Source organism: Triturus cristatus, chromosome 7, assembly GCF_964204655.1.
Source record: "Triturus cristatus chromosome 7, aTriCri1.1, whole genome shotgun sequence".
NCBI lineage: Eukaryota > Metazoa > Chordata > Amphibia > Caudata > Salamandridae > Triturus > Triturus cristatus.
Window position 1 is genome coordinate 1,329,835,283 of NC_140590.1, and position 25,491 is coordinate 1,329,860,773.

General features: G+C 46.8%; 1 protein-coding gene across 5 annotated transcripts in view; it reads left to right on the forward strand.

Moving 5' to 3' along the window:
• LOC146811975 (uncharacterized) overlaps positions 1-25,491 on the forward strand; it is a 696,581-nt gene that overhangs the window by 402,599 nt on the left and 268,491 nt on the right. For 3 of the 5 annotated variants that reach the window (XM_085618952.1, XM_085618950.1, XM_085618948.1), the window contains one exon: positions 22,039-22,161. In XM_085618952.1, coding sequence (XP_085475078.1) covers positions 22,039-22,161 — 123 coding nt within the window. The remainder of the gene's footprint in view (positions 1-22,038; positions 22,162-25,491) is intronic. The other 2 variants (XM_085618951.1, XM_085618949.1) reach the window with 1 other exon arrangement.

Genomic DNA, 25,491 nt, shown 5'->3' on the forward strand with positions numbered 1-25,491 from the left:
GGAGCACTTGCACTTTACCAATGATCAGCCATGAGAAAAGTGCGCAGAAACACTACTCCAGCAAAAACAGAGGCAAAACTGGGAGGTCAGCAAGCAAAACCTCAGGGGAAAACGGCAAAAGATGTCAAGTCTGTACGTACTGTCAGAAATGGGGGTCGGGCTTTTTCTTTTCTTGCTCCCACTCTATGGAACAAATTGCCTCCAGATGTACGTACTATTTCTGACCATAATTGTTTCCGCCGGAATTTAAAAACTTGGCTGTTTGAACACTAGCTCTCTTTTTTGCTGATAACAGGGGAGTCGTTCGCCAGCGCCATGAGACCTTCGGGTGATGTGTGCACTAAATAAATGCTCCTTGATTTGAAGTCTAACACATGGTCATTTGTGCTTCATGCCTGGATGTCTTTTTTTTGGTAGCTGTTTGATTTTTACAAAACATTTTAATTCAGTAATTCGTACTATTGTAATGTATGCATTCCGTTAATCTGCTGATTTGAAGAGTGATTTGAACTTGTGTTTGTTGAGGGTAGCCACTGGTCAGCGTTACAGAGCTGATAAGTTACTTTAAATGATAGATTCTTAGTGCACTGGGAGCCTCGTGGTCTCAGTTGGGGAGTAAGGGGGTTGGGCCTGCAGGCAAACTTTAGCCATCTACTGCTTCTGGTGTGCCAGCCTACCTTCGATCAGTCATAGCACTATTAATGGGACTTGGCAGCTGAGTAAAGAGAGGAAGTTGACCATTGTCATGAGGTAATACTGAATCACTAAAGAGTGCATACTTGTAAATGGGCACGATTCATGCGGGCGAGTCTTCATTTTGAAAGCAAAGAAAGGACTTTCTTTTGGCTGTCTCCTGCCGGAAATTGCCTTTACTTCAATAGAAGTCAATGGTAGAAATACATTATCCCGATTATAATTTATTTTAAATCTCCCACTTCACTCTTCTAAAATGTTGGCATGTGTGAGTGGGATTAAAAGCAAGCATTGAAAATGCAATAGATCTTGCAACTGCGAGTTTTGGAGCTATTGGCATTGTAAATGGCAATGCCTTTTTATAATGCCTCTTATTTATGTGATTAAAATAAACCTGCAATGATAAATGGCATGGTCATTAACAATACCAATATCTCACAAACACTGACATACACCCGGTTTCTGTGGCACTTCTTACACATTTATACCAACGAAATATTAAGATTGCCATAATTAGTAACCGGTCTCCTGTGCCTTCATTGATGGAGAATTTAAATGCACCCTGAGAAATCAGTGTTTTTACAGGGTTCTAGCTCTTGTGGTGCCGTACATTGGCAAAGCAGAAGCTGTCCTTGCGTTCCGTGCCTCCTGTTCAGCTCTCTGTGAACCCTGCAGTTCCGCTGCGCTTGGCTACTTGAGCAGATGAAAACTCCACGCTGTTTTAGGTATTCCAAAATTGCAGCTGCATGCCGCCTGCCAGGATAAAATAATTCCATGATACATTTATGGACACCTGAAATTAAGGCGCCCTGACGGAAGAGCATGTAGCACGTCTTTAGTACGATTTGGCCGTGGCCTGAACCCTGGATATTTTATTTTCGCAGCGTAAATCAGCGCACTATATCACTGCGAGTCTGATATATTATTTTTTTTTCTAGTGCAATCCAACAAATATTGATTTGCATGCCTTTTTCCTCCGTAGACTATTGTCAACCCTTGGAGTGTGTTCAGCGCGTAAAATACATTCATAAGCTGTCTGCAGTATGGGGCAAAGGCAGCGAGTGACTAGCCAAAGCAGGCAGGGCCTATCTATCCTTTTTAGGTGTCACTCAGCTAAACCAAGTATTAACATTTTATATACACAAACACGAGAGTGCGCTGCTCTGTGTAACGCTCGCTGGGACTTGCACTGACAGGTGAAAAGGCCAGGCTTTAGTCTATTTCTTAAGACAAATGTACAAAGTAAAACGCGCCCCACCCCATAAAAAACAGAGCGTTCTTGGATATCTGACAACTTCAAAAGTTTGTTGAGCACCTAATTCAGTTTCCAGACACAATGTAACCTTTTTATCCCAAGCAGTGTAAATTCTCTACAGTGGACGTAAGTGTGAAGGCAGCGGGGAGCCTCGGCCCAGGGAACTTATTGGGGCAATAAAGTTCAGCTTGAAAGCCATTCCAGAGCAGGATAGCCCAAAGGCAAACGCCCAGCAGTGTCTCTGTGCTCTAAATGTAAGTGTTTCTGCTTTTACTATCTGCTGTCTGTGAGGTGTTCTATCTGTGTGTGCGCGCGCATGTTACTGCTGGTGGGTTGGTGTCTGTGTGCTTCACACCCCTCTATCTCACATACACTCCACTCTCTATATATGTAAAATAAAATCTGGCATGCAAATGCTGTTTTTAAATGCAGCCTTCTAAAGTGATAAAACCGAGCTGGACCTGTGATTCCAGTCAGAGCGCTCTTAGTGTTTTAACTAGCATGAAAGGTAATTGCCGGTCTGAAAAGCAAAAATGCATCTAGTGTCAGGACTCTGAGTCTGTGCTGACAGGATTATGTTTAAATGATACTCACACGCAGTCTCACAGAGCCCAACAGTGAATCTATGACCAGTAGATGGCAGCAAATAGCATGTTTTCGCGTGAGTCCTTAAAGTGATATCGGAAAGGGCAAAAATGCCCGCTGGCTGTGATTGGTCCCGCTTTGTTAAGAGCGCAGAATAATCATGTTTACTGCTCAACCTGTCCAAGAAAACAGCCACATTAACTGAATAATATTCAGGCTGATTACGTATCATGCCATTTAATGGAGTTGCCAAACTATACGCGCCTTCGAATTTCATTACGAAGTTTTGCCCAACCTCCACTATTCCTGATAAGGGGCTGCCGTTCTGCGAGTGACTTGTGTGCCGACTGCACGTTTACTTTAGGCGTGAAGGAAGCGTGATCAGTCACTACACGCCCAATGAGAGAGCTGGACTGGCGCGTGCTCCAGCCATGAAGTCAGCTTGACAGAGCCTCTGATGAGAAATCTTTTACGACCAAAGGAAAGCAGGCGATTGTGTCAGGAGGGGCCGTCCAAAAAACAGACAGGGCAGCAACCAAAAACCCTCCTTTCCAATGGGAAGCCAGCGTTTACCGTAAACACTGACGCTACCCAATGGAAATGAGGGGCGGGGCTTGGAGTCCCTTTTAGAAATTCTATTTACAATATCTCTCGCCGGCGAGGAGGGTGTGCGTGCTCCAACACCAGGCGAGACCTAAAAAGGGGTTTACTTTATTATGGGACAACATACACAACTAGAACTAATCTCCTAGAAAATGCAAAGGTTAGACTGAGAAATTTCCTAGTTAGCACAAAGGAAAGTTTCAATTCTATTAAGGACGCGGAGGCGAGGATTATGCATTACTTTCTTCACTTTTATTTAACAGTAAGTTCAAAGGTTATAGGAATAAACACATGTCCTTGAACTACAACTCCCCATGAACCTCAGGAGTAACCATGGTCATCAACAGTCCAATCCCAGTCCATAACATTAGGCCATATAACACTGTTGTTGCCGTAGTCCTTCCTCTTTCTCTGCTGCAGGAAGTTAAGCCCTCCAAAATTTAGTCCGTCCTTGAGTCTGAATCTAGGAGGATATTAAGAAGATATTGAGCACTCTCTTGGGCACAATAATCAGGGCCGCAATTCAATCAAACAACCAAGGTAATCAAAATAGAATCCGTAACAAAGGATAAACATGACAGTCGCAATGCATATATAATTTTCTCTATCCATAAAACCAGTTAGCAATTTGAGCAACAGAAACAATCATGACAACATCATTTTCATGAGACCAGGAGAACCTCATAGAGAGTAAAGAATAGTACTTCCCTGATGAGACTGGACCTGGTGTATTGCACTCCCCCATAAGCATTGTATCCCTTCTGAGAGGGTGGGAGGCGAATGTATAACCTGCCCGGGGGTGATAATCCTCGCCTCCGCGTCCTTAATTGAATTGAAACTTTCCTTTGTGCTAACTAGGAAATTTATCTTTCTATGTCAGGAAGCGGAGGCGAGGATTATGCATTTTTAAAGCTTGCTTACCACCAATGCAGCCGCTTCATGGATTGGTTTGAAGTAGAACTTTTTAAAAGTTGACTCAGAGGACCAATCCACCGCATTCATAATGTCTTCCAACCTCCCTCCAATGTGGATGGCCTTGGAAGCCATAGCCCTCCTCGTAGAATGTGCGCCAAATTCTCTAGAATCTATGCCAGCCTCTGACATTATCCATCTGACCCATCGAGCAATGGTGGGAGAGGACACCGCTTTGAAAGGTTTTTTTAATGGCAATCGGGAGCTGCTGTTCCCCCGGAGGCCATACCTCCAATGTCATGTCCTCGTGTCTTTAAGCATCTGACTACACACAATTTTGGAGAATCGGGGAAAGCAGGATAAGTTACTGACCTTTTACTAGTCTTTGTTCTCCTGGAGATGGTGAAGGTAACCCCTTTGGGGGTAAAAATCCTAGCAGTAATGTCTAGGGCTCTTACATCCGACGCCCTCTTACAAGAGAAGGCAAAGTAGCATTGCCAGTTTTGCTGAGATCTCCTTTCTGGACAGATACTGATTATTATGCCAGGATAGCAACAAGCGGAGGACCAGGTTGACGTCCCAAAGGCCTGCGTATCGGGGCTCGGGAGGTAGAGAAATCCTGATGCCTTTGAGGAGCTTACACACCCAGGGGTGCTCCCCCACAGGTGCCCTGTCGACAGGAATATGGCGTGCAGAGATGGCAGATCGGAAGGAATTGATGGTGCAATAGGCCAACCCTTCCTGAAACAGTTCAGCTAGGAAGTAAACTATATCCTGGCCAACTGGCGTAAGGATATCCTGTCCCGTCGGGGAACCTTTCGTAACTTTCTTGATCTTGCAAATCTTCTGCTACAGGAGGTTCAGGGTCGCCGCCCTGGAGTCTATCCGGAAACCCAAAAATGTCATGCTCTGCTGCGGGGTGAGATCCGACTTCTGACGGTTGATGGTAAATCCAAGAGCTTGGAGGAGGAGATGGTGGTCTCCAAATGAGCCACCAATTGCTCCCTGGACTGTTCTATCAAAAGAACATTGTCCAGATAAATGATCAGCCGGATGCCCAATGTCCGGAGGTGTTCCACCATTGGTTTGAGGAGCTTCGTAAAGCACCAAGGTGCTGACAGACCGAAGGGCAGGGTCCGGAACTCGAAAAACTGATCTCTCCACTGGAATTGGAGAAACCTGCAGTGTGGGGGAAAAATGGGAACCGAGAGGTAGATGTCTTTGAGGTCTAGCCGAGCCAGCCAGCCTCCCTGAAGGAGATCCCTGAGGAGATGGATCCCTTCCATCTTGAAGTGGTGGTAAACCAGCCACTCGTTGAAAGCTGAGGTTGATGGCTGGACGGAAGCCTTTTTCCTTTTCTACTAGGAAAATGTTGCTCAAGAAACCTCTGGGGTGGAGATCTGCCTGACAAATAGCCCCTTTGGATAAAAGATCGTGCACCTCCTGATCTATAAGGGCTTCGTCCTGTGAGGAGAATACTAGCAGGCGAGGACGGGAGGCCTGTACCGGCGTCCCGTATAAATCTATATGGAACCCTCTTACGGTCTCCAGCACCCACGGATCTGAGGCGAGCCCTGCCCACTCGTGAAAGAACTGAGCAATTCTTCCCCCCCAATCGGATGGGAGACGAGAGTAGTGCTTACCGTTGTATCCACCGGAGTTGTTCTGTGCTCTTCCATGCCCTCGGGTGTTCGTCCCTCTACCGCCTCGAGAGGGATAGAAAGTCCCTTGGCGGCTGTCGTGCCACCCGTTGTTCCTTTTGGCTTGTTGTCTGTTAGGGCCTTGGGAGGATTGTCGGCCAGAGGAGCGACCCCTGACTCGTCCGGCCCCGCCAAAAACCTTCCTGGGAAAGATCTTCATCGAAGCTTGCGCTTTATCCAAAGCCGAGAAGGTAGAGACACATTTTCCTAGCTCCCTGACTAAAGGGTCGCCGAATAAGGAACCCTGAGCTATGGGGCCTGCTTCCTAAGAAGAGAGCTCCCAGAGTTTGGGATAAATCTTAAGCAACAGGGATCGACTGCGGTCAGCCGAGAGGACACAGTTGGCATTGCAGAGGAAGCACATAGCCCTCTGTGCCCATCCCGCCACATCGTCCGTGGGAAGGGGTTGACCAGATTCCCTGGCTCTCAACGCCAATTCGGTTGCTCTTGGTCAGCGGCCCAACCACGTTCAAGAGCTTGTCTTGGCAGGCTCTCCATGATCTATCCCCTTTTTAGGATCCTTCATGTATTTCGAGAAAAGGTACATAATTTGGGATCCATCTCAGGTGTTAATGTGACTATTGGGGAGGGAAGGCCTAGGGCACTCCGAGCGAAGTTTCGCCCTCACTTTGTCGAGGGGTGTTCTAATCTTGTGGGCGACGTAGTTGGCCACCTTCTTGTCAGGGAACCATTCTGCGGACCTGGGCTTGAAAATACACGTTGGATCAAACATATCTGCGGGGGCCTCCCCTTCCCCCGCATCTGAGGCGGAAGATTGCGGACGGCAGGGCCTGCTGGAGTCCTGAAGGTCATCCGATGAATCCTGTCATCGCCATCGCCCTCCCCCATATCGGGGAACCCCTCACCGGGGTCAAACTCCGTGGTGACATAGTCACCGGTAACTCCGGGCAAGTCTTACTCCCAGTAGGGTGCGTCTCGTAGCGTGCGTGCACTCTTATGGAAAGCTTCAGTAAGGCGACTGAAGCCCTCCAGGTGCACCACGTCACGCTTAGGAGCCTTACGCGGGTAAGCAGCTAGCACCCCGCTAGGCCCGGCTCCCCCGTCCTCCAGGATCCCTGTGCCTTTGAAGACCTGGGCAGATAGTTTATTCATGCTGTCCTGGAGAGGGGCCAGCGCCTGGGCAATGGCCGAAGAGAGGAACCTGTCCACCTCTGGAGGAATGCGCGATGAGGGAACCCGTTCCTCCACAGAGGATACAGAGGGTAAATAATCATGCTCCCGTTGGGATTGCATGTTCCAGGAGGGAAGGGCACCAATTCAGATAAAGACGTCCCAATAAAGATAAGGGGGGGGGGGGCCGCCCCATCGCCGGTGCCCTGAAACACAGCCACCCGAAGCGGTGACTGTCAGGAGCCGCGATCGGCTGAAAATGCAAATTAAGGGCTAAGCCTGTCAAGCTTACTGCTGCGGCGGTGTCAGGCGAGGGAATGCAGGCACGAGCAGAAGCGCTCCTATCCCTCAGCGCTGGATCGTCCACAAGCGGCGCGAAGGGCGCTGTGGAGCGACGGATGCGGTGACGGCGCAAAACACCGCCACCTAGCGCACACGCGCTGTAAGCAAAAGACACGCTCTGGCTACAAGCCTACCGCGCAGACTAAAGGAGCGGGAGGACCCGCTAAATAAAGCGCTCGCGAAGAGCGACCGTAAATACAAGAAATGAACACAGGCAATGAACAAGCAACCACAACCCGTTTAGCTAACCCCAAACAATCACAGAGAAGGGAGTTAACTGAGCAGTGAAGAAAGAGGAAGGACTACAGCAACAACAGTGTTATATGGCCTAATGTTGACTGGGATTGGACTGTAGGTGACCATGGTTACTCCCGAGGTTCATGGGAGTTGTAGTTCAAGGACATGTGTTTTTGCCTATAACCTTTGAACTTGCTGTGAAATAAAAGTGTAGAAAGTAATGCATAATCCTCGCCTCCGCTTCCTGACATAGAATTTGTGTGTACACTTCAATCATGTGCCTTGCACCGGTTGTAAATTATTTTCCACACTATCGCATACAAAAGGGGCTAATATGTAAAAATCGGCCTTATTATGTGATCATACTTCCTGCTACTCACAAAGTGTCACTCGAACCCTTAAAATATCACACATTAACGCAGCGAAAGGACGAAAGTATTGCATATAAAACTTGCCAGCTAGGCGAGTGATTCACTACCAGGCCGAATAGAAAGTTTTCTCATAAATCGTAAACTAAAATTCCCAGAGTGCTTTAGAAGAACCACCAATGAAAATCCAGCCCCAAAACGACCAACAGGGCTTCGTATCTGCTATAAATAGCAACTATGCTAAATCGTCAAAACATTGGGACCGCAATCCTGGGTGACCAATGGGAGGATGTTTAACTATAACAAACTCGGAGCTTGCCAATGGCAAACTAGTATAGCGTAGGTGACAGAAGCAGTCACCAATGACCGCTAAGGATTTCGAGAGCGGGACCTAGGACAGGTCAACAAATGGCGGATCCGGGGATCATGGCGGAGAAAGCCAGATCATTGCATTCTACCGAAAGTGTTGTGGAGCGGGACGTCCTAGAGGAGGTAGGTTTGGCGTTGTAAGGTTATAATTTCAAGAGTTCGAGGTGAGGCCTGACGGAGACCTCTGGACAAAAGGGGTCTGGTATAATCAGTGACGCAGTAAATTAGGAGTGGATTACTTGAGGAAAGGCAGGTGTATGATGGGTGGCGGAGGGCATTGGGGAAGTTGTGGTGGGCAGTCCGGTTACAGTAATAGGAAGGAGGGGGTGAGGTCGTGGACGTTTCATTGTTGGACAATTCTTGGGGAGCTAGTGTTCAAACTGAAGGGGAAGCGGGTTGCACGGAGCGCTCTGCTGTGGTACAGTGAGCCCTGCATACATTGCACTTTAAAGTGGCAGGAGTGGGGGTTTAGTGAGCGGTGTGTCAGGGTGTCGCGGTGCACTCCCTTCCTTGCAGCGTTACTCTGATCGGGCTGAGTCCAGATGACGGTGTTGCCGGCTCAGGGTTTCTGGGGCTGTGCTTCCGGGTCGGAGGCCAGCCTTGGGAAGCTGCAGCGTGGGGAAAGAGCTGCTCCTCTGCTGCTAGTTTCTGGAATGCAATTTCACGACGGGCCTCGGAGCAGACCGTTTTTTATTACTTCATACCTTCGTGTAAATGTTGGATTGGTTTGTGTTATGCCCATGCATATTGGGACTGGGGCATATTTCCTAGTTGTCTGTCCTTTTTTTTTATTTAATGCAATTTTATATAGCGCGGACTTTACCCAAGAGTTGGAGCTCTTCGCAATTAAACTAAGACCGTTACATGAGGACATGTACATATTTGCAAGTTAGAAATGCAAACGAGGAAGATTAAAAAGTAAGATGAACAATAGATGGTAGTCACACAGAAGTCAAAAACACAATAGGATTTCGATCGTACAAGCATAGATTACATATTTACAACATAAGAACTTCATTGAGGGGCATGACAAGGGTCCTTTACTGGCTGGGGGGGGGGGGGTGGGGGTGGTATACCTGTGTCTAGCTGCTACGCTGCTAGCTTGATTGTCATTATGGTGGTGGAACGTACATATAAACTCAAGCATGTGCTGTCTTCTTCTTGCCATGCCATTTAATGGCCGGATCAAGGACTTGATCTCTGGTGAATGGCGTGACCTGGAACGCTCTTCAGTTCCGCCCTTTCTGCAGAAGCTGTATTCTCTGGAGGAAGGGGGGGGGGCGGGCGGGGGGGGGGGGGGGGGCAAGGAGGACTCTCCACCTGTTAGGGTGGACGCCATGTTGGCCACTCTGATTGGTCGTACGGCTATTAATCCTGAGGATTGTTCTCTTTCTGGCGCTACGGACAAAGTTGATGGGGCGCATAAAGCTTTCTCTGCAGAGAATTTAACTTTGAAGACCAGTATCTATTCTGCTCATGTGGCTCAGTCCCTGCTTTCGGACTTTGAGAAGTTGGCCAAGGCGATTCAGGATGAGACGGATTGCTCTGAATTGCTGGTTCACATGGAACAACAATTCAAATTATTGGCGGACATGTGTTCGGATGTTCTGAGGTCTTCTGCCATTGTGACTGGTTCCGTGGTCGTGGCGGAATTGTGGCAGAAAGACTGGAAGGAGGACGTGTCCGATAAGTCCACTATCCTGAAGATCTAGGAAGGATTGGAAGCATGCTCCTACTTACATGGGGAAGGCTTTGTCTTCTTCCTACTCGCGTCGCTTTTGAAATTCTTCCTTTCAATCCTCCAGTCAGTCCTCCAAGCCTTTTTTGGCCCATCGATGGAAGGTCCAGCCGAAAAAGTCCTCATACTTGGCAGTTGCGAAGTCAGCCTTGAACCAGGGAGGAGGCAGGCTCTGCTGGATGGGGTTCCGGCTCTTCTGGAAAAGGGCATCGTTCCAGTCCCATTAGAAGAACAGGGACTGGGTTGCTATTCAATTCTTTTTCTGGTTCGGAAGGTGTCTGGGAGTTTCAGACTGGTTCTAGACCTAGATGGTGAATGGGTGAGTCAGGAACGTTAATTTCAAGATTGTGACTTAACAGTAGATAAATCCATTGGTCGGTGTCCAGGACTTTGTGACCTCCATAGACCTCCAGGATGCTTACCTCTGAATCTTCTGATGATCCAGAGCCATTGGAACATAGAGATTTGCGTTGTGGGACTGCCACTTTCAGTTCGCTGTGTTGCCATTCAGGCTGAAGTCTGCCTCAGGGGGTCGTCGGAAAACTGTGGTCTCCGTTGGTCCACAGTCTGGTATTTTTCTTCATCCCTACCTCAACGGTGGGTTGGTTCATGCTCCCTCCATGTTGGCACAGTCACACAAGGGTGGTTCTGGACATTTTACAGGAGCACGAATTTCTTGTTAATCTGGAAAAATCCTGTCTTGTTCTGTCCCAGGACCGTCTCTTTATTGGGGCAAGCTTTCGTACCCATTTGGGTGTGGTCACCTTGCCTGAGGTTCGGGTGTCAAAAATCCAGTCTCACATTCTGGATCTTTTGTCCCAGCTCGTCTAGGTGGGTGCTCGTTGGCTCCAAGTTTAGCGGATCCGGCTGAGATGGTGTTTCTGGTTCCCTGGGCCCGCTTTCATTTGCACAAACTAATAGCTCACATCCTGGTGCATTGGTCTCCCCCCCTCCCCCCCTCTCCCTCTACCGATTCCTGTCTTCCCTTTGGATCTGGAGGGATCTGGCTTGGTAGCTTGTCAGGGATCATGTGCTGCAGGGGGTGTCTCTTGCTCCTCCTGCCCCCTTTGTTGTCACAACGGATGCCAACCTATCTGCTTGGGGTGCCTGGATGTGTGTACATTGGGTCAAGGGCTATTAGTCCCTGTCTCAGAGCAGGAGGTCTTCGAATTGGAGGGAGTTGGAGGCAGTATGATTGGCTTTGATGGCCTTCTCTCAGTTTCTGAGGGGTTCAGTTGTTCTGGTCAGGACTGACCACGTTACTACGATGGCTTATGTGAACACACAGGGGGGCCAGGTACCCTTTTTTGGCTCTGGTGGCAAAGTTGTTTCATTAGATGGAGTCCCACCTGTTGGCACTGTCTGCGATCCATATTCAGGGGGTCTCCAATACTCTGGCGGATGCTGTCAGCAGAGCCATTCCATCATCAGTGGCTTTTTTCCTCCATCAGGAGTTGTTTGTGGAACTCGTTGTGCGCTGGGGTGTCCCTGTGATGGACCTTTTATGCGAGTGGTCTCAATGCCAAAGTGCCCTTGATTTGCTCTCGGAGTCAGGAGGGTTCTGCTTGGGCGGTGTACGCTCTTTCCTGCCTTAGCCTCAGGGCTTCTTTCAATGTTTTTTTATCCCGTTTCACTACTTCTCGGGGTCCGGACGTTGGGCGAGTCTGTTCTGATTGCCCCCGCTTGGCATTGGGCCTCTTGGTTCTCTCCTTGTGGAGATGAAGACAGAGTTGTAGTGGTTGTTACCACCGACTCCCTCTACCTTGGTGTTTCCTGTGTTGCAGCAGGATGTTTTGTCCTTGATGCGCTTGGCGGCCTGGAGGTTGAACTCTTAGGTCTGCTGTATAAGGGGGGGGGTTCCGGCTAGTTCGACCTAGACTCTGCAGGTGGCTTGGCGCTTCACTACCTGCAAATGTTACTTACAGCACAGGCGTTCTTTCAGTAGGTGTCGTGATAAGGGTTTGGATCATATGTCTTCTACCTTTGATGTGATGCTGTTTCTGTAGGACAGAGCTTCTTAGGGGTTGAAGGTTTCCTCCCGTACGGTACAGTGGGCTGCAATTAAGGCTTTTCGGAGTTCTTGGACAATCTGTCGGATCCCGATGGTTTGGTGGGGCGTCTTTTTTCAATGGGTTGCTTAATGTTCTTCCTTCTCCTCAGAAGCGCTTCCCTTTGTGGGATCGGTCTTTGGTTTTGGAGGCCTTGATGTCTCCTCTGTTTGTGACACTGGTTTCTGTGGATTTGCGTTTGTTGTCCTTTAAGACTTTCTTTTTGGTGGCTATTTCCTCTGCTCGGCGTTTGAGTGAGGTATGCACTTTGTCTTTCAAGCATCCCTTTTGTAGGGTTTTTGATGACTGACTGGATCATTTTGAGGCTTGCCTTTTCATCTCAAGTGTGATTCCTTGTACCATTGGGACCAGTAGTTGATTCTGTCCTCGATTTTTGAGTCTCCTCCCAAGTTTGAGGTGCAGCTACATCCTTTGGATGTCAGGAGGGCTCTCCTGATCTGTTTGGAGCGGGTTGCTTCCATTCGGATTTCCGATTCCCTGTTGGTGAATTTTGGTTCAGTGAATAGGGGGTTGCTTCCTTCCACTTCCTTGAGTCGGTGGGTTCCGACCCCGATTTCTCTGGCCTACAAGACTGCTGGTCAGGTTTCTCCCTGGCGGGGGGGGGAGGGGGGGAGGGGGGTCAGGGTCATTCCGCTAGGCTTCCCCTTTAAGTTTACCTCTCATTACTAGATAGTTCAGGTGGTTGACTGGTCTGAGGGTCTTGGTTCCAGGGTTTTGTCCGCTATGGTGCCTGAATAGCGGTTCTTCCTTTTGGTCTGTTATTCAAACAAACATGTTTGTGTACTTTTCCAGTTTGGTTGTCCTGTTTGACTTTGTACATGTCGTGTGTAATGAAGGGAAGCGAGGGAGGGATGAGAAGGTAATGCTTCAATTACTTACCGGTAATTGCATTACTCGTAGTCCTCTTCCCTCAGTTCTGTTAATTCCATCCCTCCCTGGTAGTCCAGGCCAACCGTCATTGATGTTTCAGATTGTGGTATTACAGGAGGATGGAGGGGGATTTTTATCTAGTGATTAATAAATCACGTGGTATGGGTGTCTGGTGAGGCTGGAATGCCTAGTGTGTAAAGAATAGAAGCGAGGGAAGATCTCAGGGTAATGCAATTACCAGTAAGTAATTGAAGCATAGTCTAATTCCAATATTGTTATATAGCTTGCATATAATCTGCAAGGTGTAAGCTGGGTTTGTTTTGGCAGCAATTAACTTAAGTTCAAAATATGCATTATGCAGTCTAAAGTTTTAGACCAGTGCAAAAACATGTGCATTCCTGGCATTCCCAAATGCACATCGGAAGCTGAAGACAGAGTTTGTCAACCTGCGATGTGATTTGCTGAGTACCCGTTTCCCTTATGGAATGATTAAGCTCAATTGGATGCATACACCTTGCCCTTAAACTGTTTTCTAGTTCCCCCGCTCCAGTGCTCCCAGTCAGGGTCAATTCAGACTAATGAAATGATTTATTTTCTGTGACTAAGTGTATGCGCAGACTGCCCTGCTGGAGAGCAAAAGGTTCTCCCTTTCCTTGATGGCTACCTATGAGACAGACACTGGGGCACAGTTGGGAAGATATGCTTGGGTCATTCAGTTGCTTCTGGAATGGTAAACACTATTGTTTAAACTGTCCCTGACCTGCTGTATGGTGCTTGACAGGTAGTTTAGAACGGTATTTATGTGCTAGGGTAATTGTGTGCAGGCTGTAGGGACAGTGTTGGGTTTGTTGGAGTGGAACGATTTAAATAATTTAAGTTAAAGCTGCATTCTTACACAGAACAGTAAACGTGATGCCACTGCGTAGGAAAGTGGGTTTCTGTTGTAGTAACCCCCACACTTTTTTTGTCAGACTACTGATGCACTTTGGCTTGATGTGCCCTGGATCCCTGCCAATCAGGTTTCCAGGACCGGTGTTCTTTCCCCAAAACTAACCTAATTGGCATCTTTAGCCTCAGGTCAGCCCCTGGTAAATGTTACCACAGGTACCCAGGGCACTGTGACCAGGGAATACCTCTATGGGCTGCAGCACTTATTGTTCCACCCTTGGAGGTTCTGTACCATTGCACTTACCCACTGCCCTTGCAGGCTGCATGTTTTGGTGCACAACAAAGTGAAGCGTCGACATGGCACGCATCTGTGTGCCATGCCTACAACCCACTGCCCTTGCATAGATCAGTCACCCTTCTAGCTGGGTGCATTATACCAGTGGTGAGGGTACAGGTAAATGAGCCCTGTACCCCAACAGTGTCGAAGTCCATTCTTAGATATTGTAAGTGCAGTGCTGGGAGTTTGTCATTACGAACTCCACAGCACCATAATGGCTACACTGAAAACTGTTTGGTATCCAGCTTCTCAGCATATTAAACCCACACTGATGCAAGTGTGGGATTTAATGAAAAATGCACACGGAGGGCATCCTAGAGATGCACCCTGAAAAACGACCAGCCTCTGTTGGGTTCCCTGACTGGTACACACCAGCCTGCCACCACGAGACATGTTTCTGGACCTCTAGCGTGAGAGCCTTCGCTGCTCCCTGAGCCCATAAACAAAGCCTTTCCTCCAGCCTCTCCTATCTGGAGCAGGCCCCCTTCCTGTCTCCCCTCCTTTTTGGCGGGAAGACATGTGGGAAAAACTAGCCAGCCCAGGTGTGCCCACCTCTGCCAACTCCACCCCTCTAGTGGAGGAGGCGAGGCGAGGTGAAGCCCTCTCTTCAGTGCCCGCTATCTTGCAGATGGCAGGCACTCCCCAATGAGGATTAAGGATTGTGCTCACTCCCCCAGGTGGGGTGAGCACACCCAGGGTGTATTCACCAGAAGGTCAGAAGTCCATTGGCTACTGACCACAAGACCCCCTAAAACGCCCCCTAAATACAATATTTAGGGGGTAGCCCTGAACCAAGATTGCAGATTCCTGCAACCTAAGAAGAAAAAGGATGAGACTGCAGGGAACAACTGACATGGCCCTTGGCCTACTGGCCCCTTTGCAGTTTCCAGAGATCATGTGACAAAAATCTTGTCCTGCAGCCAGCGACCTCCAGAACCCCTGGGAGGACTGACTGCCTTTAACAAAGACCGGATCTCCTTTGAACAGCAGCTCTGTTCAGAAGAAACACCAATGAAAGACTCAGAGCCTGCTGAGGAAAAAGAAACCAGATGCCTGGAACCACCTCTGCACCCGTCTCCTACAGCCCAAGTTCAAGAGGCCCAGCGAGGTCCTCCAGCGCTCCAGAGTAGTCTACTTTGGGTTGACCCCTCCAGGACTCCCCAACGTCCCCTGCAGCCTCTGCACAGAGATCCCCCAACCGCGAGTAGCCTGGTAAGGTGAAATCCGACCTCAAGACACCCCTGCATCCAGCTGCCCTGTGCTCTGGAGAAAAGAACCCAAGGTGCACCTACTTCCCCAAGCCCCCCAACTTAACTGCCCAGCTGTTGGTTCCTCCCGGAAGTCTTCCTGGACTGAGCCTGCAGCTGAAAACTAAAAACAAAAATCCCCATTGAAAACGGGGCATCCAATGCTAAAACAGCACCCATCTGCCGCTGCGGGTGCTCTTTGTGGGCTAAACCGGATCCCCCATTTGCCCTGAGCCTAACACCAGGAGATTGGCTCCCACACCCTTGTGGCCTGCTCATCAGCAGCTACCAACCCGGAGGCCCCCTATCCCCCAGTGGATAACATTGGCTCTCAGCTCTCTGCGCCCGGCCGCCTGAGTGCCTTCTCGACCCTATGGGACCCGCAGGTCTACCCCAGAACCTAATCTCCCACTACCAATTACTTACCTCAAAACAGAATTGTAGAACTATTACTGTAAACTATTTAACCAAAATTTTACTTACCTGTTTACAGGAAATGTCCCATAGTAGTTTCCAGGTATACTACTCTGAGTAAGAAAAGTAATCTAAAAAGTAACTCGCCTGGTATTTTATGGAAAAGCCCATTCATGTCTATGTACTGTATTTACAAAGTATTGCATTCCTCTGCAACCATACTGCAAGTCAAAACAAAGTGCATATACAATTACACTTCAAACTGTTAAACTGCTGTAAAGTATTTATTGCTTATCTGTGCCAGGCTTGCTTGGTTATAGAAAATAAAATAACAAATATTTTCATACAAAAACAATTGGTCAGAAGTTGTCTGAGTGTGTGAATTCAATTGCTGACTGAGTGTGTACTAGCAAAAGCAACAGAGGTATACCCAAATAACCCTTAAATACCTGGGTATGGACACGTAGTTATATACAAAGGACAAAAGGTATCAAGGAATCAATACTGATCAATTTTATGAGTCGAGCACATTTAATTACCCTCTCAAAAATTAATATTTAAAGTGAATATACCAAAATCAATTTACAACACACACTGGCAAGGCACCTATTCAAAGAGAAAACACATGACATATATCACAATACAAATTACATAACATTGACAATCATAAAACATATACAAAAAACAATAACCCTAAAGATGTTATTCGTACTAGTGTCCCCCTTAAAAAATGATGGGCGATCCACTTAGAGGTAGTATGTTTGCCAACTACAGCTGCCGTTTATCACCGTAGACTTGTATCTATCATCCAAAAAGCAAATCACTACACTACATGCAAATCCATCAAAATAAGTGCAACCCACCTCTCCAAAGTGAGTGAAAATCAACCTAAAACCCAAATTCAAATATCTTAATCCGTGTTAGTACACACCCACACATTCCGTGACCGCTCAAAAACTACTTGCATATTCACATTAGTTGGGGCGCGCGAGGTTCCTCATGCTGAAACAAATTACAGTGACCAGGGGGCTCAACCTATAGATAACAAATACAAACCTGGGCAGGTGGCTCACAATCCTGGTCCAAATCTATCCATAGCCTATAATACCATAAAAAGGGGCTTACCTTCCTAATAGGTGGGGCACCCCCTCTGCAAGAGTTTAATACTGATCCCTCGGCAACCTTCCAAATTAAACCTACAAAAGCCAAGCACACCATTTGTTAAATCGGCCCAGTTTGCGGGTAAAATACCTTTCCCGTCACCCGCAAGACCCTACACATAAAGAGTATTTAGAGATTATTCTTTGCTATTGTACTATGTTCCGGTGGACAGTGTGTCCTTAGCGCAGTCCTCTCTGTCCCGGCCTTTGGTGGGCGGGACGGTGTGGTGTTGGGAAGAGTACTTCCACGTCCTACACGCCGGCAGTCGCGTGTTGCGGATGCCTTCGGGCGGCGGTGGATAACTTCCATCTAGCAAGGGATAGTCAACCTACTTTTGAAGTTGTATACCTGTAAGTGTTTCCGCCCTTTGTTTAGGTTGATTTTCACTCACTTTGTAGAGGTGGGTTGCACTTATTTTGATGGATTTGCATGTAGTGTAGTAATTTGCTTTTTGGATGATAGATACACGTCTATGGTGATAAACGGCAGCTGTGGTTGGCATACATATTTTTGGGCACACTTTGGTGTGATATTCGTGTGGTTTTAATGGTCTTTGGTGGCACTGTGATATATAGGTGCTTTTGGCATATTGGGCAGTCAACCTGATCAGCCAACATACTCCCACTGTAGTGTTGGATGAGAGTAATGTTGTGGTATTTTATTTTTAGTATTGCATAACCTCTGTCCTGAAGAGGCTTAAGAAGATAAGGCTGAAACGTGGTCACGTCGACACTTGGAAGGAGTCATCACAGGACTGATGGCGATTCTCAAAATCTTGTTACGCTAGAGCTAGGCCAACTAGTTTATTAGCCATGCAGTGTCTCACGTCGGACTACCTCTAAGTGGATCGGCCATCATTTTTTAAGGGGGACACTAGTACGAATAACCTCTTTAGGGTTATTGTTTTTTGTATGTTTTATGAATGATCCCGAGTGAACCCTCTGTGTAAAAAAAAAAAAAAAAAAAAATTAGATTCTACCGTAAATTCATCAATTACACATAAAGTACTCTCGTGGAATATAGCTGGCTTAGCTAGTAAGCTCGATTGCCCTCTGTGGGGCTCCTTCATAGACCTCCATCATATATGCTGTTTTCAGGAGACATGGGCAAGGCAAGAATGCCATCGTGTGGGCTTTGCTACCTTCTCTATTCCGGCTGTGTGGGGAGGTAGAGGCCTCCCATCAGGAGGCCTAACCACTTGGGTTGCCACACATCTGGGCTGCAGTGTTACGATTCTAGAAACTGGCTCTGAGGATGTTCTGTTTGCTGTTAGATTGGTCTCCTGGCACGAAGTTAGCCGTGATTAATGTGTATTCTAGGCCCGTGAATGTATGTGCGGAATCTGGGGTAATTGATGTTTTATCCAATGTTTTATCCAAGATCCCTGAGGGTATAATGTTCCTTATAGCGGGAGATTTTAATTCCCACTTTGAACCACTCCAGGGGTTGGTGGACCAAACAAATCAAGATGAGGATGAAATATTGCACATCCCACAGGTCACGGGCCCAATGGTTAGGTCTTGGGCTCCCTTGGCCGTCCAAATCACCTCCCTGGCGATGACCCATTCAATCAGGGCCTGTAATGGCCGAACAACTTCGGATAATCCCTCAAGGCCTACGTTTAACAAGCCAGGGCGGGAGGCTAGACTTGACTACATTTTTCTCCAATGTAAGGAGTGGAATAGAGTTTTGGACTTTGAGGTGGTCTCCAGGGGCGAGAGCGATCACAATCCCTTGATACTGGATTTATCTCTATCTGGATTGTGTCCCGATGACCCACACTCAGAACCCAAATCTTTGATATCGAACAAAGCTACTCTGACTAACAACAAACGCAGAGTTAAATGGGCTAAATTGGCCGGCAATCAAGGAGAACTCTCCCAAGTCTATGTGGGGGCTGGACGTGCACTGGACGATGTTCTAAATCTTATGGACCAGCACTCTTCCCCTGATTACTGTCCAAAACTGGCAGAGGTTAATAAAGAGCTATTCTCCACCTTAGCTGATATACTTAATCCAACTGTTCCTTGTACTAAAAGGACCTGTAGACGGTCCCAATGGTATAACAGGGCTTGTCGATCGGCTAAAAGTGATTTGCTGGATGCAATAAAAAAGAAAGCCAACAGGGAGGATATACAACAAAAGAGACGTAACTATAGGATTTTAATACACCATGCCAAACTTGAGTGGGCAACAGAAAATTGGGACAGGTTAACATCTGCCCTCCAGTGCAGAGACTCACGGAGATTCTGGTTGATTGTGTCCACTGGCGCAACGGAACCAGTCTTAGCAGTAAATCCTAATATTGCCCCTGTAATCTGTGAAGAACATTTTAACACTCTCTACAGGGGGGACCCCCCTTCAATTGAATTTATCCGCTGTGATGCTACGCACGGCAATTTTACCTTGAGCGAGGTCCAACGTGCTATATCCCTGCTTCCTGCGGGCAAAGCTCCCGGTCTGGACCGGGTCCCTGGTGATTTGTACAAACACAAACCCAGAGTCTGGGCCCCATATCTTACTGCATTATTTAATGCGATTCTCGGAGGTATGCCAATTCCCCCTACATGGTCGGGTGCAGAAGTTGTCCCTATTTTCAATAAGGGGTCCCCTTTGCTCCCTGGTAACTACAGGCCTATTTGTCTGATAGATGTTGCCCAGAAACTCTTCTCAAGGCTGATCCTAGATCATCTCATGGACTGGATGGAGGAATTTGAGATCCTGAGCCCCTACCAGGCTGGATTCAGAAAGAGCGTCTCAACAACTGATCAGATCTTTAGATTATGCATGCTCTTTTGGAAGACAGTCAGGGTGGAGGGGGGCTCACTCTATACTATTTTTGTTGACTTACGTGCGGCCTTCGACCTGGTTCCACGCACGAAACTTTGGACTGTGTTGCAGGAACTAGGCCTCCCACCACCTCTTTTGCAGATTATAGTGCGCCTTCACACCAATAATTTTGCAAAGGTCAGATGTGGGAGAGAAGGAGGCCTATCAGCTAGCCTCCCCGTTGAAAGGGGGTACGGCAGGGCTGTGTCCTGGCACCGACCCTGTTTTGCCTCTACGTAAATGGACTCATCTCCCACCTGAATGAAGTACCAAATCGCGATGCTCCACGACTCGCTGGTATAGGTATCTCAGCTATTATGTTTGCTGATGATACCTTATTACTTGCTAAGACACCTATGGGTGCCCAACGAGTCTTGGACGGTTTCGTCTCCTTTTGTGCTGATCGGGGGCTAGAAATCAACACGGCCAAAACAAAATTTATGATCTTTAATCCTCCTAGGTCAACTCGCCCCAATCCTGTTATCCATGGTACCAGTATTGAGAGAGTTCACACGTTCGAGTATTTGGGATTGACCCTGAACGAAAAGATGACATGGACTCACCATCAGATAAAATCTAATTTAAAGCTATCTCAAAAGGCGGGGGGCATCTTGAATTTATGGAAAAAATCCATGATACATCCTATTGGCTCGCCACTCGAAATTTATAAATTGCAGGCGCGTGGCGCAGTATTATATGGTGGTGAATTGTGGGGCAACAACTGCGCCCACGACATTGTTGCAACGGAAAACCAGTTCTTACGGAACTTGGCCGCTTTACCGCGGAGTACACCACTTCTTCCCCTTAGGCTTGATCTGGGACTAAGACCAATAAAGGAAGTATTAGGTGTGAAGCTCCTCACTTTCTGGAGACGACTCTGGACAACCCCTGAACTTTTGAGTTATCGTTGTGAGTTCATGAAGCTTTATCAACATACAGCCTTACGTAAAATTCCATGGCTCAAGTATATAAAGGACGAACTATCGGGGTTGGGCCTATCGGCCCTGTGGGCAAATCCTCATGAGGCATGCAGTTCTATATCCCGCAAAGGCTTGGTTGCGCTATATTATGATCGAAATTTGACTGTTTCTCTAGCAACTAATACTTTGGGGCCTAGGTCTACTACCTTCCTAACAGTGAAGGACTATTACAAGTTGGAGACAGTTTTGGATGACATTAATCCCATTGGTCTTAGGAAACTATTCCTCCAATGGAGACATAATGCATTACCAATCAGAGCCCTTACCAGTAGTTGGCACCCACCTACTTCCAAAAATTGTCCAGCTTGCACTAGCGAGCTGGAGAATGATATTCATTTAATGTTTTTTTGTCCATATTATCTGAAATCAAGGAAAAAGTGGATTATTCCCATCTGCAGAAATTGGGGTTTCAGGCACCACTTGGATGCCTACCGATTGTTGAAATCTGACTTATCCCCCCTACTGTATTTGCTGTCAGCAAGTATTTAGCTGCCGTATGGAATATCAGAAGAACTTTTGATGATTTGAATTTTTTATTGTATCATATGTGGTTCTTATTTCCGATAGATTTTTCTCTAGAAGATGTAACCTTTTTCACCCTAGAAGTTTGTTTATTGTGGAAAATTTGGTTGTACTTGTATTGTATTTCTTTAATGACTTTACTTAGTCGAAATAAAGATTAAAGAAGAAGATTGTCAATGTTATGTAATTTGTATTGTGATGTCATGTGTTCTTTGAATAGGCGCCTTGCCCGTGTGTGTTGTAAATTGATTTTGATATATTCACTTTAAATATTATTTTTGAGAGGGTAAATCAATGTGCTTGACTCATAAAATTGATCAGTATTGACTGAGTGTACAATAAATGCTTTACACTGTCCTCTGATACTGCCTTACTGCTCAACCACACTACCACAAATAGAGAGTGAGGTGCTATCTTACTTTACCTCTGCCTACCTTTGGGGTTCCACTGGACTCTGTGCACACTATACCTCACTTTGGTATAGTATATACAGAGCCAGCTTCCTACACACTACACCGGTCTTTGCCATTGTGTGCAGATTTTGTGCCTCCACCCGGTTACTTTATTCCTGTTAGTGTTTAACCTGCCATTTTCTTTCATGTGCTCTCCATGCCTGCTGCCTTTTCCTGAACACAGGTTCTGCTTTAACCCACAGAATTCCTAGTGTACATACCTCAACCTGGCTTTCTTCCTGCCTAGACCTGTAAACTTCCTGCTTGTCATGTGAGACATAAATGATCCACTTATTTATATAACCTGATCAACCCATTAAACCGTTTTTTCTTCAGCAGGATAGCAGTGACAGCGACGTGGAGATAATACGCACCAAAATGCCTAGTGGTCCACGTGTCAAACGTCGTAGGATCCTCAACCCCTCTGAGATCACCACTGTCCCCATCTATTCAAACAAGGTAAGGCGCTTTAACCAGATCTGTATCAGTAAGGTATAGTTATCAGACAGACATCTAGTATAAGGCAGCCTATCACCCTTTGTTAAATCCAGCTTTTGGAGATTGGCCTTGAAAACTTACCAAAGTTTAGGAAAGGTCTGCCAGCCTCTTGCTAGCCCAACAAGAGTTGGGGGTGGAGGGGTGTGCCACTGTGACGTTTAACTTCCCATCAACAAGGGAAGAAGGTTCTTTAACGGTCCTCTACCCAGCAAGATGAACTGTATTTGCAGCAGCCCCATTATGTATAGCTAAGGCGCTGCTACGGTGGGGCTGCACAGGTGTTGCAATGGGGCTGAGGACGGAGGTGGTGCTGATGCTTTGTTGAGGTGGTGCTGTGCTGGTGCTGAGGTGGTTGTGCGTTGGTGGTGCACTGATGCTTAAGTAGTGCTGTGGTGATGCTGAGGTGGTGTTGCGCTGGTGCTCCGGTGGTGCTGAGGGAGGCTAACTTGTTGATGCGCTGATATGAGGAGGTGGAGCTGCACTGAAGTGGTGCTGCGTTGGTGGTGCAGTGATGCGGAGGTGGTATGCTCGACCTAACAAGCTGGCCATATTACCAATTGTATGTAAGGAAATCGAAACAAGTTAAAGCTGTTTAGCATATAATCAAAAAGATAATTTTATATTTCTAAATGGAATAATGATACAATAAAATGGGGAATAAAAGTGTAAAGTTCTGTTGATGGCATGATAAAAAATCTACCAACACAGAGCACCATCCTTCTAGTCCTTGTATTTCGAAGAAATCTGGTCTTTTTTAAAAACGTTACTTTACTCTAGGAAGAAGTTTATAAAGTATGCTCTGGAGATAACAAATTATTTAAAATCTCGACAATTTAATGTGATTTGCATCCTTCCTCATTTGAAGAGGCTCTTGCAGTCTGGTTTTCGAACAATGTTTATTTTTTGGTTAAACTGGTAGCCCTATTTTTCATTGTTTTGACATTTGAATTGACCCATCCACTTATTGCGACTCAACCCTCACTCGGGGGAAATGATGAAGACACTACAAAACAAACTGGGCTGTTCAGAAATCTGGAAAGATTAATCAGGTCAGCACTTTCCATGAAGCGAGATGGCACCTGCAAACAATACCATAATCCGGAATGTCTTTAAGACTTAAATTGTGGTCTGGGACACCAGCGAAACACAGTCCTAGTTAGTTTTGACCCACTTGTGTAACCATGGGGAAATAAATCTGAGTATTTACTTTGCACCTATTCTCATATGAGCCCCTTTTAAAAGTCCCCTAGAGCCCATAAGTCTCTGGGGATACTTGAGTATTATGCATATTGCCGAAAAACAGTAACTCCTTTGCATGGATAGCAAGCACTGTACAAATGCAAGTAGAAAGCATTCTATTAAACTAAATGTAGCCAATGGATTTAAACTAACAATACGTTTTCCTGTATGGCTTGCTGCCCAAGGCACCGGCCACTCCACAGCGCAGGATGAATGCCTACTGCTCCATGACTGAATACATCAATCCCTGCTTAGAATGACATCCACTGAGAGCCAGTGGACCTTTTTATGTCTCGCCTGAGACAACGCTTTAGCGCTGCTCTCGCAAGAGCTTTTGTAAATGGGGGATCTGGAAGTGCAAACTAGTGCTTTCAGGCCTCCAAATACAGTGCACGTGCGCCGGCCGGGCGCGCGCACCATTTGGAGGCCTGCACACCATTTGCTTTCACTTTCCGGCCGCACGGCTGCTTTGATGTTTGATCGCGATCACTTTAACTTTCACGGCCGCTTGTTCTTGGAAGGCTTAAATCTCACCCAGCGTCACTTTGTTCAACTTCTCACCCTCTTCTAGCAGTCTTTTTTGGTTCTCCTTGCATTTTCCTTTCTTCCAAGTGTTCTCCCAGCTATACTCCTGTTTCTGACTGTGACATTCCTGCGCTCCTTGCAGGCTTTTTATTACTCCTTTCCACGCGGGGTCCACTTCCTCACTGCCCCACATCTTTGTTCCTCCTTGAAACAACCTTTCTCATCTCTCTTTCAATCAGTATTGGCATTTACCAAGCATAGAGCGCACACGCAAATCGTCTCTAGGCACTATAGAAACAAAGAGGCAAAAGTGGGAAGGACAGCGCCTACAATTTGGTCGAAGAGCCTAGTTTGGAAAATGTGCACCACTTCAAAAGGTCATACTTGGGTCTGAAGCGTATTCATTTTGGATAGTTCTAGCACTCTGCGTGTTCTGTCCAGGGCAGGACGAACTAGACTGTTTTACGCCAGAAGATGAGAGAGCGATAGACGCCAGTGCCATTTTCATTATTTCAAATTATATGCTTTTCTTTAGCAATTACAGGAATAACACAGCTTAAAACACGTCCAAAGTAAATACCACTTAAAGCAAGCGGCGGGTTGATTTAGATTGCACATTTAAAACTGCATTAAATGAAGCAATTAAATCAATAAAACACAGTACCTTTTTCAAACGTCTTTGGTTTTGTGCATTAAGAGTGAGGGATTGCAAGTAAAAACATAATACTAAGAAAACATCAAAGCAGCACATTCATTCAATCTGTGGCATCAAGCTGTAGCAGACCTGCCAACACATTTAAAATAAATTACGCGAGGAAGGAGGTGGGGCCTCAGAATGCTATAATCAAACGTAGAATGTGTGACGACATAACTTCCATAGGACCTATGGTGTCCCGTCACCTGTGGCCTTCCCGTCTTCTTGGTTGTCTTGGACCTTCAGCTCTTGTAAATTATTTTTGTTTTGGCCTCCCTCATTTCTTGGCAGTGTAGGTGTGGCTTTCCTCATCTTTGTGGGTTCTTCATTTCCCCTGCTGTCTTCTCCATGCTGCCCTGTGGTCTGGGTCTTCTCCTTGCAGTCTTCGTCTATGATGGGAGCGTGCTCTGTGCAGGCTGTGCCTCGGCTGTGCAGCATTAGTGTGCCCTCCTTGCTTTAACGAGGTGACTCCGTTCCTCACACGCCCTTTGCAGACTTGCCTTGGCTTGTGATGTTAAGTCCGTGAGCAGCAGTGCAAGCGTCTCGCAATCTTTTGAAACAAGTGAAAATATTTTTTTATACTCTGGAATAAAAGAAAGAGTGTGAAATCCCCAGCAATGTGAGATAGAAGGGTGCTCTGCTCTAAAGATGTTTTCCAGCGCCTTTCCCTAGGTCAGTGTCGTGGCTTCACCCAGAAATATTGAATGAGAGACTACACGTGCTTCCCATGGACCAAGAGGCTGGGTACTTGGTCTGGGAAGGAAAGCGGCCTACAAACCTATTTGGTCCTCTCTTATAGCGTGATTGAGAGGTCAAGTCCGGCTCAAAGGAGG